This window comes from Danio rerio, chromosome 6, assembly GCF_052040795.2.
Source record: "Danio rerio strain M-AB ecotype USA chromosome 6, GRCz13ab, whole genome shotgun sequence".
Taxonomy (NCBI): domain Eukaryota; kingdom Metazoa; phylum Chordata; class Actinopteri; order Cypriniformes; family Danionidae; genus Danio; species Danio rerio.
In genome coordinates, this window is record NC_141026.1 from 24,285,145 (window position 1) to 24,298,271 (window position 13,127).

Sequence of the window (13,127 nt, forward strand, 5' to 3'; positions counted from 1 at the left end):
TTAATACATTTGTTTTTCCTTAACTTAAGGTTCCTTTAACTTACTTAGTACCTCACGCACATATATAAAACATGCATGCAGGAGTAAATCTTGGAAGGGGTTCAAATCTTTCAAAGTTGCCCTAAAACTATTAAACAACACATTCTTGTTTTCAATATTGATAAACTTTTTTGATTTACTTCAAGTGTTGACTGCTGTATGTTTATGACTGTATTCAGGCTGTAACCCGTGCTACTGCACCGTGACCGATCCTCTCCCCAGAACCAAAACATTCTTGGCGGCAATTTGTCTCCTCTACCAATCTTAATCTCACGTCTATCAAAATAAGTCTATCCAATAAAAAACTTCGATTTTACCAGACGGCATCTCTGATTGGCTAAAACATTGCAGTGGGCGGGTTTTCGCGGCACTCTCCTCAAGGGCTCGGGCGATACACAAGTATCCGTATCCGTCACTTGGTCGGGTTTCCCGTCAAAATAAATACAATTTCGGTAGAAAATAAGTATTCAATAATCCATAACCTTTGTTCAAATTGGAACGTGAACTTCTGCCTGTGTGTATGGATTACCCGGTGTCGTTGAACTGTGTTTTCGTCGCTCTTAAGGACCGCAAGCTAACGTGCTAATCTGTTGAGGATCAGTGACCAGATCGAGGGCATACATCAGTAAACATATTTACAACTCGTATGGTTTACTCATTTGAGCCACATTCAAACATGCACTTGTCAAAGAAACTAAACCACAAGTAGCTGATGTTTAGGTGATGGTAGAGAGCTGGTCAAAGGGGCGAGGGCGACTGTCTGTCATTAATGTGCAGATAATCTTTTCGCCTGGTGTTGTTTTGATGCGTTTTGGACTTCCCATTAGTTGTTAGTATATTATCATGGCTCCTCAGAAATATTCGGCTCAGGTGATGAACTCTAAAGCCAATGGTGCTGTATACCCATCTTCTGGCGTGAGCTCACTCAAGAAACCTAAGATTGAACAGTTGCAGGCCGACCATGAGCTCTTTCTGCAGGCCTTTGAGAGTAAGTCAACAGCTGTTTCATTTAACACGTTAAGTAAATTCATTAGCTTTTCCTATTAACGTTCCATTGACACACCCAGTTCATGACAACGTGCTGTTGTGTGTTACTGCTACTAGATGTGGTGTGGATGCATCCTTGGATCTATCACTGTTGTGTTCCTATGAGTGTGTACATGAGGCAGTGTTTATTGTTAAAAATAGTAACAAGAAATTTACCAATGTATGCAAAACTAAAAAGTTAAGTGTAAATGAGATTTGTAAAGCAACAGATAGGCAGTTTTTGTAGAGAAAATGTTGAAAATAAAAGTATATGATATATTTTCTGCATGTTTCATTTCAGAACCGACTCAAATATACAGGTTTCTGCGAACAAGGAATCTGATAACTGTACGTATTTTTTTTTCAGTAGATTTAATTCACATTATTGTGTGGTGGCTCTGATTGTTGATATATTTTTTTCTTGTACTTTCACAGCCTGTATTGCTTCACAGGACCCTCACCTTCATGTCACATAGAAACTCACGAACAAATGCCAAAAGGTGGGTTTTATTAATATATTAATGGTTGACATCAGAAAATCAGAATAGGTGTGCCGTATTTTAATAACTTGTGTGTTTGTAAAGCGTGTTTAATAAATAAACTGGGTTTTATTCAGGAAATCATTTAAAGTTGACGACTTGCTGTCCAGTGTGGAGAAAATGAAAGGAGAGCCTGAGTCTCCGAGGTATTGCTCTTCTACTATGCATGCTGTGGTCTCACACAAATATGAGTTTAAAGATGTGAACTACACAACTTTTTAAATAATTTAAGATTTTAAATCATTACACGTTTAACATTTAAAACTACACATACACTAGGGCTGAATAAAAAATCACATGCGATTGTTGTGTGCATTTGTCTAAAAAGCCAGCTCTGTAATGAGCTGTAGTTTTCCAGCACGTGTTGTGAGTCTGAGCAGCCTTTACTACACAGTCATAGCTATTCAAAATATAGCATGCGATTTAGTCAAATTGCAAATAATCAATCTGTGATATCGATTGCTGTTTGTGTAGATTCTCAGTGACCTATGGCCCATTGACTCAAAACTGCAAAATGATGTCTTTCTTTCACAGAATAAAGCATGCAACATATTTCATAATAACATTCTAACAAGTAGTGACAAAGGCATTGCATCATACTTTATCAGGAAAATTATGTAAGAAGAACTCGGATAAACCATATGTTGCCGTGGTCATGTGTTTATTAATTTTGTTGAATTAAATGAAAGCTAATTAATCTTCTATCTGTTACCTTAACCAGCATACCTTTGCAGTTCAATTTTGTTTAAAACATTGTTTACTCATAACACACACACACACACACACACACACACACACACACACACACACACACACAATGAAGCAATATAGGTATTTTTTGTTATACCTGGATGAATAACTTGTTTTGCTGCTTAGGTCAATAGCTATACTGAGTTGTACTTGTGTACTGCAGTCGTACATGTGACATTACCTCAAAATTAGACTGCAGTCACCCCAAACTAGGGCCTGGCAATATGGCCTTTAAAAAAAAACCATATTTTTTTCACAAAAAGAATGGATTTACAATTAAAATTGGTTGAAGTTGAAGGTTAGTAACCTATTTAACCTTATTATAATTATAATTATAGGATATAAAAATGCTAAAGAAGAAACTTGTCATTTAAAGATCAAATTTCACAAGTTCTATTTATAATTCCATACAAGACTTTTATGATAATAATAACATAACTTACACTATTTTATACAGTTACAGTGAAAGTAAACTCAATGATTGTTAAAAAGGGGACTCCTGACATGATGTTTAATTTTCAATGAGCATGCATTCAGAGGTTTATTCATTTTTATTTATTTTTTTTTATATCAGGTTATATAAATTACTCACATTAGGCTAGTAAGTTTGCATTTTATTTTGTTGGGTCGTTGCATCTGGTAGATTAGTCTAGTGCGCTGAGCGTTATTTTTTTTCCTCTCGGAAGTCCCTTAAAGAGCCCATATTATACATGAAATAGGGTCATATCTTGGTTGTAAGGGTCTCCAACAACAGTTTAATATGCATGCAAGGTCAAAAAAACACTTTCATGGTCTTATAATCTGCATTTATTTTTACCTAATTATCCCAGCGACTCCCGTATGAATCGTCCAGTAATTCATTTGTTCCCAAACCCCTCCTTAGCGCGAAGCTAATCTGCGCTGATTGGACCAATGACAGCCTGTTGCGATTGGTCGACTGCCTTCAGTCAGAGAGTAAAAGGCCAAACAGCTAATGAGCAATATAAAAGTAATCACAGTTCATGCACGCTCGATAGTGTAGGCGTGGATTTTAGCTGCCAGTGGGTCAATGTAAATACAGACTATGGACTTGAAAATTCAGACGACTAACTATTTTATTGAGCAAAAACTCCAAAAACAGTTGAGGAGATCTCCTAGCTTCTCACTCTGCTCTTTTCACAGACACACACACACACACACACTTAACCCTGCTCCGGACGACAACGCGCGCGCGCGCGCACACACACACACAAACACACACACCTCCGGACGACAGCGCGCGCACACGCACACACAGACACACACACTTCTCCTCGTCCACGGAGCTCCGTTAACAAAGCAGCACGTGTCGCGTTTTTAACGTGACTTTGCACGCGATAAGAGAATATAGCCAGTTAACCTGATACAGTACACTCGGTTACAAGTAACAAATCACAACTAAATACATTTGCAAGCTAGAGTAAACGAGGCAACTTTAATCGCACATACTTACACTTGAGAAATGGAGGAAGAAAAATCCATCCTGACGTCCAGCATTAAGTTACTCTTTACTGATCCTTCCTTTAACAAACGCTGATGAAGTATTCTTTGTAGCATGTAGTTTCCAGAAGTTTCCAGTAGTTTCCAACTGCTTGGCTATAATGCTGAGGTTTCATCTTTGGGTAGAGACTCAATGTATCCATCTGCAGTGTGACTTCAATTGACCGGCATGTTTGTGTGTGCGTGTGTTTGTGGGTGTGTGTGTGTGTGTGTGTCTGGGTTTCTGCGTCAGAGGGCGGGGCCTCAGGTTTGAAATCTCCCGGGTTTGCGCGTGCACGTGAATAACTTGGTTTCGTTCGTACGTCATGGCGAAACACCTAATGAATCAGTATCAAGGCGACTCGTTTGAAGCACTATGAGTCGACTCTTTTATAGATGAATCAACCGTTTTAAACACTGTATTCTTACAGATTTAAGCCTTATCTGGATACTTTACTTCACTTAGAGCTGTGTTACACACTACATGGAGGGGAATTTTCAAAAACCCATAATATGGGCTCTTTAACTGAATTGATAGATGAAGTTCAAATGTTTTGATTGTGTTCTAGAGGGTTTTATCTCATAGATAACTGTATACCAAACGTAATGTAGTCATGGCATTATTCAGTTACAAATGATGATTTTAATGGTTTATTTTTTTTTAGTTTGACCTCACATCTGCAACTGACATTCACTGGATTTTTTCACAAGAACGGTGAGTCTGAACTGTCGAAAATGTGTCAGTGTGGCTGAACATCCATTTTCACATATTCAAGCATTATTTTTAGGATTCTGATAAAATGTTGTTCCATTAACAGTTAAGCCATGTCAAAACTCAGAAAATGAACAAAACTCAGTTTCACTTGAGGTGCTACTTGTCAAAGTCTGTCACAAAAAGCGTAAGGTGAGCTCCTTTATATTTAAATGTATTCTATTAAAATGTACAAGTGGAGAAATAAAGTATGCTGATATACAGTAGTCAGCATTTGAAGTTAATTAAAGATTTCCCAGGACAAGAATGTGTGTTCAACACTTTTAGCACATCTTTGATGAAAGGTGATGATCCGCTTCAAATGTTGACTACTATATGATAATTATATTAGTTTTATTTTCAATACATAATGAAGGTAATCATTATTTTAAATGAATAATGGTCAATTTGCCCTCTCAGGATGTCAGCTGTCCTATAAAGCAAGTGCCTACGGGAAAAAAGCAGGTGCCTTTGAACCCGGATCTCAGCCAAACCAAGCCTGGTGCCTTCCCCTCCCTGCTGGTGTCTAGCAATGAGTTTGAGCCCAGTAACAGTCACATGGTCAAATCCTATTCTCTTCTCTTCAGGGTGTCTCACACAGGCAAAAGAGACCCCAATGGCTTCATCAGCTGTGAGGCAGACGAGAATATTGGTGAGTGGCAGTTAGGTTTGGGTATCAAAACCAGGAATCAATACTGCATTGATACCCATGCAACTGTTATGTACCAGATCAAATGATAACACGAATTTCTTTGCCATTTAAATGCCTGAACACGCATGTTTGCAAGGTATGCATGAATGAAATGTCAGAATGATTAAGGGAACAATAATATTCTGTTGCCCTTACACATATAATTTCTTCCGTTCTGTCCTTTGCTCTCACCCTACTACTCGGTCTACTTTTTTAAAGAGCCCAATATCAAACACAGATTTAACATAATATTCACACCACAGAAGGCATGAAATGAAAATAATCTTGAAAGCGTGTGCCTGCATCAACTACACATCATCTGACAGCAGGAGGTCTAACGTTAGCTTACCTAAATACCTCCCTTGACTGCACCAGTAACCAGCGATGAACAGAGATAGAAACATCATGAGCTGTTTTTCATTAATTTGTCTTTTGTAATAACCCAAGTCCTGTAATATTTTTATAGCCTCTTAGTAAGGGTTTTTATCTACTTGCTTTATTTCGGCACCAGTCTCAAAAAAAAAAAAACCACAGCGTTGATGATCAGTTGATAAGTATAAAATGCTCTAAATAAAATGTGTAAGGTTAAACCAGGGGTGTCTAAACTTGGTCCTGGAGGTCCAGTGTCCTGCAGAACTTGCCTCAACTGTCATCTTTGTTCTTAGCCCCAAACCTGGATACATCTCTTCATTCTGTAGTAAATATTTTTTTCAGCATATGAATAAGATACAAATATTGTTAGAAATATACATGTTCTACAGTTGCAAGACATAAAGGGTTGAAACAAAATTTTTAGTATCTATATTAACTTTCCCTTTATCCCAGGGGTGTTTACACTCAGTCCTGAAGGGCCAGTGTCCTGCAAATTTTGGTTCCAACCCCAGACACCTGGGCTAATATTTTCATTTTTAGGGGAACTGTCAATTTTTCCAACCACATAACATGGGGAGACATGATAATTGAAGGAGTACCATGTTTGTTTCTGAAAATCTGATATCAGACCTTTTCTGTTGTGTGTCCATCTTGATGCTTGAATTGATGCGAACAGCAATACATTCAGCACTCTACAATTGTCAAAAATAGTTTATTGAGCATTGCCTACTGCAGTTGTCATAGCCACAATGTCACTAATGCTCAGCCAGACCTAAATGCAACTAAATCTGTTTTTATTTGTAGATGTAAAAGATGAAATCCCACCTAGAAGGAAGAGAAACTCATCCCTGCGAGGTGATGGAGAGACCACAGAAACATTTGTTGCTCAGATGACTGTTTTTGATAAAAACCGGTAGGTATTTACAGTGTCTTTTAAAGCCTTTAATGTAGATGTGCCATAAAACACTATTTAAAAATAATGTTCCATCAGACGCTTGCAGCTACTGGATGGAGAGTATGAGGTTTCCATGCAACAAATTGAGGACTGTCCAGTCAGCAAGAAGAGGGCTACATGGGAGACCATACTGGATGGAAAGGTTGCTTATGTGTGCTGAAAATAATGTTTACTTTGTTTTTTTTTTTTTAGATTTAATATTTTAAGAGTTTTTTTGGTAGCTTTCATGTATGTGTTCTATTTTTTCCTAATGGTAAATCTTTTACTTTAGCAAATGTATAGATTTCAAGCAATGTTGGTCTTGTGTTTTGAAGAGGTTGCCCCCATTTGAGACCTTCTCTCAGGGACCCACTTTGCAGTTCACTCTTCGTTGGACAGCTGACCCCAGTGACCCTTCAACGGCCCCTGTGGCTAAACCTCTCTCAACCCGCAATTCTGACACCAGCACCACAGAGAGCAGAATTAGCACTCTTCGACCTGCACCTGTTGGTAAGAAAGCAAATAACCGGCCGATCTTGGTAAAGTGTCTGATTCCACTAAAAAGGATTTACATCAATTTTCCATTGTTCTAGTTTATTGGTCCAGTGAAATTAAAATAATGTTTTTTAAATGTTAGTATCAGTATTTTAGTTTAGTTCGTCACTTCCACCTAAATGGATCAATGTTTTATCTACGTTTCCTCATGCCTTAGTTTCTCATCAAATTTTAGCCAATCAAATGCTCTCTTTTGTTTGACATGCCCCACCCTTTTCAAGATGCTTCTCATTAGCTTTACATTTGATGCACTTGAGCTTAACCACTCTCACGTGCATAAAGTGGTGATAAAAACAAAATGCTTTTGTTTCTGTTTTTTAAATAGGGGAGGAGCTACTCTCTCACCCTCTCTTCCCTTTTCAGTTGAGAATACGTCAAACATTGAATAAAATAATGCACATTTCAAAGCACTTCACGGGACCTGCAATTTTTTTTTCAGCAGTGAAGGAGTCAGTGAGCACCAGCATGCAATCCAGGATAGAACATTCCCCCTGTGAACCCCGACAGAAATTGCGCATTTTTTACCAGGTAGAAACCCTTTCTAATGGTTCTTTTGTGCATAGAGATCCAAATAGAGATCACCTAAAGGTTTACTGGAGAACCAACAAAAGCAACTACTTTGTTTATGACATGTGGGTGTTTCTGTGTGTCCACAGTTTCTGTACAACAATAACACCCGTCAGCAAACGGAGGCCAGAGATGACCTGCACTGTCCCTGGTGCACACTCAACTGCCGTAAACTCTACAGCCTGCTGAAACACCTCAAACTCTCTCACAGTAGATTCATTTTTAACTATGTGGTGAGAACATCGTTTCTGCCTTCATTTCAAATATATGCATTTCATCAGTTGTTCGTATGACTTCTAGCCTTCCTTGTGTAGTTCTATATGATCTCCTAGTTTTTGTTCCTGTAAAGGTTTTCTTATATAAACGTGTTGTTGATGGTGTCTCTGCTGCTTTTCAATCTTCTCCTTTCCAGCCTCACCCTAAAGGTGCTCGAATAGACGTGTCAATAAACGAGTGCTATGATGGCTCATATGTTGGCAATCCTCAAGACATTCACAGCCAGCCTGGATTTGCCTTCAGCCGCAATGGACCTGTTAAGAGGACGGCTGTTACCCACATACTTGTTTGCCGGTATGAAACTGCAATTTATGTTTTTTGTCGAATATAGGGTCATTTTAATATTCGCTTATGCCAAGTTCAGACTGCATGATTTTCAAAGTAGTCGTGTCACGGATGTTTTCATACTGCATGACTATGTGGGTTAGCGTTCTGTCAGTGCTGTGTTTACACTGTAGGATGGATCGGCAGCAGGAGAGTTCACACTGCATGACTTTAAAATAGGAAGAATCACAGACAACTTAGTCTAAACTGTCTCACAACCAAATAAACGCAAGAAGTGACATGGAAATAACGCAAGGTCACGTAATATATCTTTCCTTAATAATTACATAATGAAAAAAGAAGGCTTTAGCTTTAAAAACTTGTGTTGCTTACCTGGCTTTTGAAGAGAATCAACAATTTCTCTTCAACTTTTTTCAGACAGACACAGTACTCCTGCTAAATTTACATTAGTTTTTCGTCCATTTCTTGGGTCCAATTAATAAACTGAAAATGATTGCTTTTAACTTCTCTAGTCTCCCGCTAGCTTGCAGGTACCCGTACTAATGATTGCTACCATCTCATTGGGTGTAGGTGATCGTGGATGTTATGTTCAATCAGAACAAATTTCACACAGCATGATTTGAATTGAAATATCTCACGGGTGTCTGCGACTCATAGGCAATTCTCTCATATCACGTCCTTGATAGTTCATACTGTGTGATTGTTATACACGTGAACGAGCACCGATTTGCCTGTTATTTCAGACATTTGTCTGCGATTTCTCAAAACCTGTCGGCAAGTCAAAATCAGGGCTGAACTCAGCATTAGTTGTAAAGTCACAATAGAATCTAAACTGTGTAAATTGGCAGTAGTTTTTATAAAAGGTTTTTAGAAATGATGCATGTGATTTACAGTTGATTGAAAGAGCATTCACAGTTGCATATACAGTTATTTTTTCATTCTTAAAAAGCCATTTTACTTGGATAAACATAACAGTCCCTGTTTGTGATGTCAGAAACGTTTAATCTGCTGCTTTCATATAGGCCCAAGCGAACCAAGCCAAGTCTGTCTGAGTTTTTGGAGTCAGAGGACGGTGAGCCGGAGCAACAGCGGACCTATGTGAGCGGGCATAATCGTCTGTATTTTCACAGCGACAGCTGCATGCCCCTCCGTCCTCAAGAGATGGAGGTGGACAGTGAAGACGAGAGAGACCCAGAGTGGCTCCAAGAAAAGACTACCACGGTTAGTCATCTGCTTAAACAAGCAGTATTTTCAGCAACGTAGTACTTTAGATATGCATTTTCTTTGAATAGAATGAAAATTTCCTCTTATTTACGGTGCATCCAGAAAGTGCTTTTCTTATATTAGTCTCATTTGGCTTTATAGCTTAAATACAGTATTTTCATTATTAGTGCACGGAATGACAACAGGTAATACTTCTCTTTGAAATCTTTGTGTAACCCAGGTCTAAATTGCACAAATACAGGGGTCGCCACAGTGTATAGAACTTTCAATTACATATGTTCTATGCAGCAGATGACCTTTCAGCCACAACCCAGCACTGAGAGTACATTAACTTTTGAACCTCTATTGCTGGAAAACGCATATATACTCTTTCTTTCACATACACACTAATACACTATGGCCAATTTATTTTATTCAGTTTACCTGTAACACATGTTTTTGAACTGGGGTAAACTGGAGCACCCAGAGGAAGGTGCAATTTAGGAATGAAACTTACATGTTAGATAAAAATGTAAGCTCTATTAATATAGAATACAAAATGAATTTAATTTAAATGTGTTTAATTGCATTGTGGTAAAATTTACCCAATTAAATCATGGAATTTCACTGCATAGGTCAATCACCTGTTGAAGGTAGCACTGCCCATTTGATCTATGAAGAAATTAAAAAATGAAAGATCATTAGATAAACTAAGCTAGATCTTGAATCTAATTTGTTTTCTAGAATTGTACTTTGTTGATTTTTATCGAGATTCAGATAATTGAGAGCATCATTATTATTATTTATAACAAAAAACCTCTTTTCAACTGTTTTGAAGGGATTTTGTCACTCTTTGAATCTGAAGGATACTGTTTAGCTATTGTGGACAAACTACAAAGAATGAAACCAATGACAAACCTACTAAGAAACCTTTCTTTTATTTAACATTTAAAGAGTCATTTACTGAACAAACTGAGATATGATGAATGTTTGTTGATTTTTCTGTTTTTTATAGGGACAGAGCGATGAACAGCATATGTGCATCTAACAGTACTCACTTACGTTTCTTTCTCACAATTTCTGAGTGTGTGTTTACAGTCTCCTGCAAACCTAAATTTTCTGATGGCCATGTGAACTAGGTTTCCTGTTGTTTCAACTTTCCAAGCAAATAACATTAATTGTATCATTTTAAATAGCAACATTGTATCACACAAGTGCTACATTTAAGTCCACATACTCAGAAATCACTCTTTGTAAAACTGAAAACTAAAATACCTTATTGAGTAGTGATTGAGTATTTTTCAAACATACTTGACTACATGAATAAAACCAATTTTTCAGGAAAAATTGTTTTACCAAAAATATAATAATCTCTGAATTTTGTTCTGCCTCTGTCAACTGCCAAATCCAGTAGTCAACAATTGAAGTGGACCATAAAAGTTTTTAAAAAAATTTGTATTGAGACAAGAATAGGTGTAGAATAGAGACATCAAATTGTGGAACATTCCAGCTAGTCAGGAAGACAGGAGTGTGGTGTAGAATGCTGGAGTAGTTCTAGTTATGTTAAAACGGAATAATTTCAGTTTAGTATAACTGTTTTTTTTTTTTAGTATTTAGATCAGTGTATATGTCACTGTTAAAGGTCGACCTAGTGAAGAGCAACAAGTTGAAGAAATTACCTTTTTTTAATTCATTTGCAAAGATTTCAGACTAATTTGTTTTCACATTGTCATTAGGCGTATTGTTTGTAGAATTTGTATGTCTTTTTGTATAAAAGCATCTGCTAAACGACAGTGTAAATGAACATTTAATCTATTTAGATTGAGCTCTGTTATGTTAATATAACAATGTAAGATATGAAAAATTAAAGTGCTGCGGGTACTTTCCAAATGCAGTGTGTATGGGTCTGGATAATGTAAGTTTATATTCCTTAGATTGAGTTTATGCATTAGGATTGCACTGACATTGGTATGCTTTGTTTTACATGTAGCAAATTGAAGAATTCACAGATGTGAATGAAGGAGAGAAAGAAGTAATGAAGTTGTGGAATCTTCACGTTATGAAGAATGGGTACAAAATATTTTTATATTCTTTATTTTCTTTACTTTAAAAGTGTTTTAAAAACCTTGATCAGAGAATTATCAAAACTATTTGATCCATGTTTTTCAAGAATTTTTCAATTTTAGTGATTACAATGATGTTCTTTTAAAATTGTTTTTTTTCTCCCTCTAGATTCATTGCTGATAATCAGATGAGTCAAGCGAGTATGCTGTTTGTGGAGATTTGTGGTCCGCACATCATTCGCAGGAATCTGTGTCGGAACTTTCTCCTTCATCTGGTTAACCTGCATGACTTTAACCTAGTCACCATAGCAACCATTGATCAGGCCATGGCCCGTTTGAAGGAGATAGAGGAGTCATTTCCTGAATTAGAGGCAGGACAAGAATCATTGGATGCCACTTGCAATGGTCACTCACTGTCCCTGGGGTTTTCACTGCATGGCAAATGTACCAAACTTGAGTCTTAGACTGATGACAGCCGGGCTTACAAAAAAATTGTGAACATAAGGAATGAGCTCTATTGAGAACTCTGTTTCTCTATACTTTGCAATCATTTTATCAGTTTGAGGTCTAGAACTCACAGCCAACTGTGCTTCGGTGGCTTGGAACATGACTTTTTGATTTGCCCATATGCCTGTTTATTAAGAGAGAGCCTATTTAAGTTTCAATTGGGAGTTAGCTACTAGTGTTATTGACTGACACAAGTGCTATTGACTGATTTGATGCAAATTGTTCATGTTTTTCTTGTGTGGTGTCTGTCATGCCCATTAATTGTTATCTCTTCTGTAATCTTGTAGACTAATTGTTTCTGAAAACCCATTATGCGAAGAAGTTAGTTACTGTATAAGTTAGGCTACGTTTTCTGTACACATCTTATTACTTTGTTTTTAAACCACTGTGCATTCAGTAACTATTTAGCACTTGTGTTACTACTTGGTGGCTCTAGATTCAGAATGGTTGTCTCAAGGTTTCAGATGTTAACTTTTAAAGTTAAACAACTTTGCATTTTCTTTTTTTAATAACATGTAAAGGCTTTTATGTGTTTTAGAATGGACCAATCAGTATATACATTTCAATCTTTCAACAGCTCCTTGTCTCATGTGGAATGTGAAGATCTTTGGGACGGTATATTCATTGTATTTTGTTTCTTTTACCCCAGTTATCTTGCTGATTAATAAGCAATATAATGCACACTTAAGATCGACCTGCGTTAAGGCCACCTGTTTCATAAATCTTTGTAAACCAACCTATTATGCCGTTTAGAATGGGGATCCAGAATAGTTTTCAGTCACGTGTAGGTGATGGTAAACCTATGTTACTATTGGGTATGTGGTTATATAATAGTTTGTTGCTATTATAGGTTTCATATGTTGTACATGCCAAAGTATCAGATACAGCATCATTTCTCATTCAAATGGTTTCCTCTGCAAATTGCACAAGTTTGGTGTACACAAGAAAACTATTTACAGATTAAACATGTAAATATTCAATTTAAGTGGTTTTAAATTCTCTGTTTCTTTTGGAAATCAATTACGAAGTCATTCTCAATATTTTAAAAGCATTGTCCGCTGTAGTAGAGCAA

At 37.1% G+C, this 13,127-nt stretch overlaps 1 protein-coding gene across 4 annotated transcripts; it reads left to right on the top strand.

Moving 5' to 3' along the window:
• The first annotated feature begins 405 nt into the window (after nucleotides 1–405).
• On the top strand, nucleotides 406–13,040 carry suz12b (SUZ12 polycomb repressive complex 2 subunit b). Of its 4 annotated transcripts, XR_015492810.1 has the most exons (17): nucleotides 406–1,027; nucleotides 1,367–1,413; nucleotides 1,501–1,565; nucleotides 1,682–1,750; nucleotides 4,517–4,566; nucleotides 4,670–4,755; nucleotides 5,023–5,254; nucleotides 6,470–6,578; nucleotides 6,657–6,762; nucleotides 6,935–7,109; nucleotides 7,480–7,516; nucleotides 7,597–7,682; nucleotides 7,811–7,954; nucleotides 8,134–8,291; nucleotides 9,305–9,503; nucleotides 11,476–11,555; nucleotides 11,718–13,040. XR_015492810.1 is itself a non-coding variant. In XM_087255730.1 (16 exons), exons 1-16 carry the CDS (start codon nucleotides 883–885, stop codon nucleotides 12,010–12,012), a joined length of 2,046 nt encoding a protein of 681 aa, XP_087111856.1. In that variant the 5' UTR covers nucleotides 406–882; the 3' UTR covers nucleotides 12,013–13,040. The 4 variants fall into 4 exon arrangements, 3 of the variants coding, with proteins under 3 accessions (XP_087111856.1, NP_001076293.2, XP_087111857.1); XM_087255730.1 differs by lacking the exon at nucleotides 7,480–7,516; NM_001082824.2 differs by lacking the exon at nucleotides 7,480–7,516 and having other exon boundaries at nucleotides 428–1,027; nucleotides 7,594–7,682; nucleotides 11,718–12,501.
• The last annotated feature ends 87 nt before the right edge of the window (nucleotides 13,041–13,127 follow it).

What these genes read in the sequence shown, in the direction of transcription:
- suz12b (NM_001082824.2), top strand. Translation starts at nt 883, where the DNA reads ATGGCTCCTCAGAAATATTCGGCTCAGGTGATGAACTCTAAAGCCAAT. An exon ending in TGGATTTTTTCACAAGAACG is followed by an intron (nt 4,567 to 4,669) that starts GTGAGTCTGAAC and finishes TTCCATTAACAG; the next exon opens with TTAAGCCATGTCAAAACTCA. An exon ending in TCCAAGAAAAGACTACCACG is followed by an intron (nt 9,504 to 11,475) that starts GTTAGTCATCTG and finishes TTTTACATGTAG; the next exon opens with CAAATTGAAGAATTCACAGA.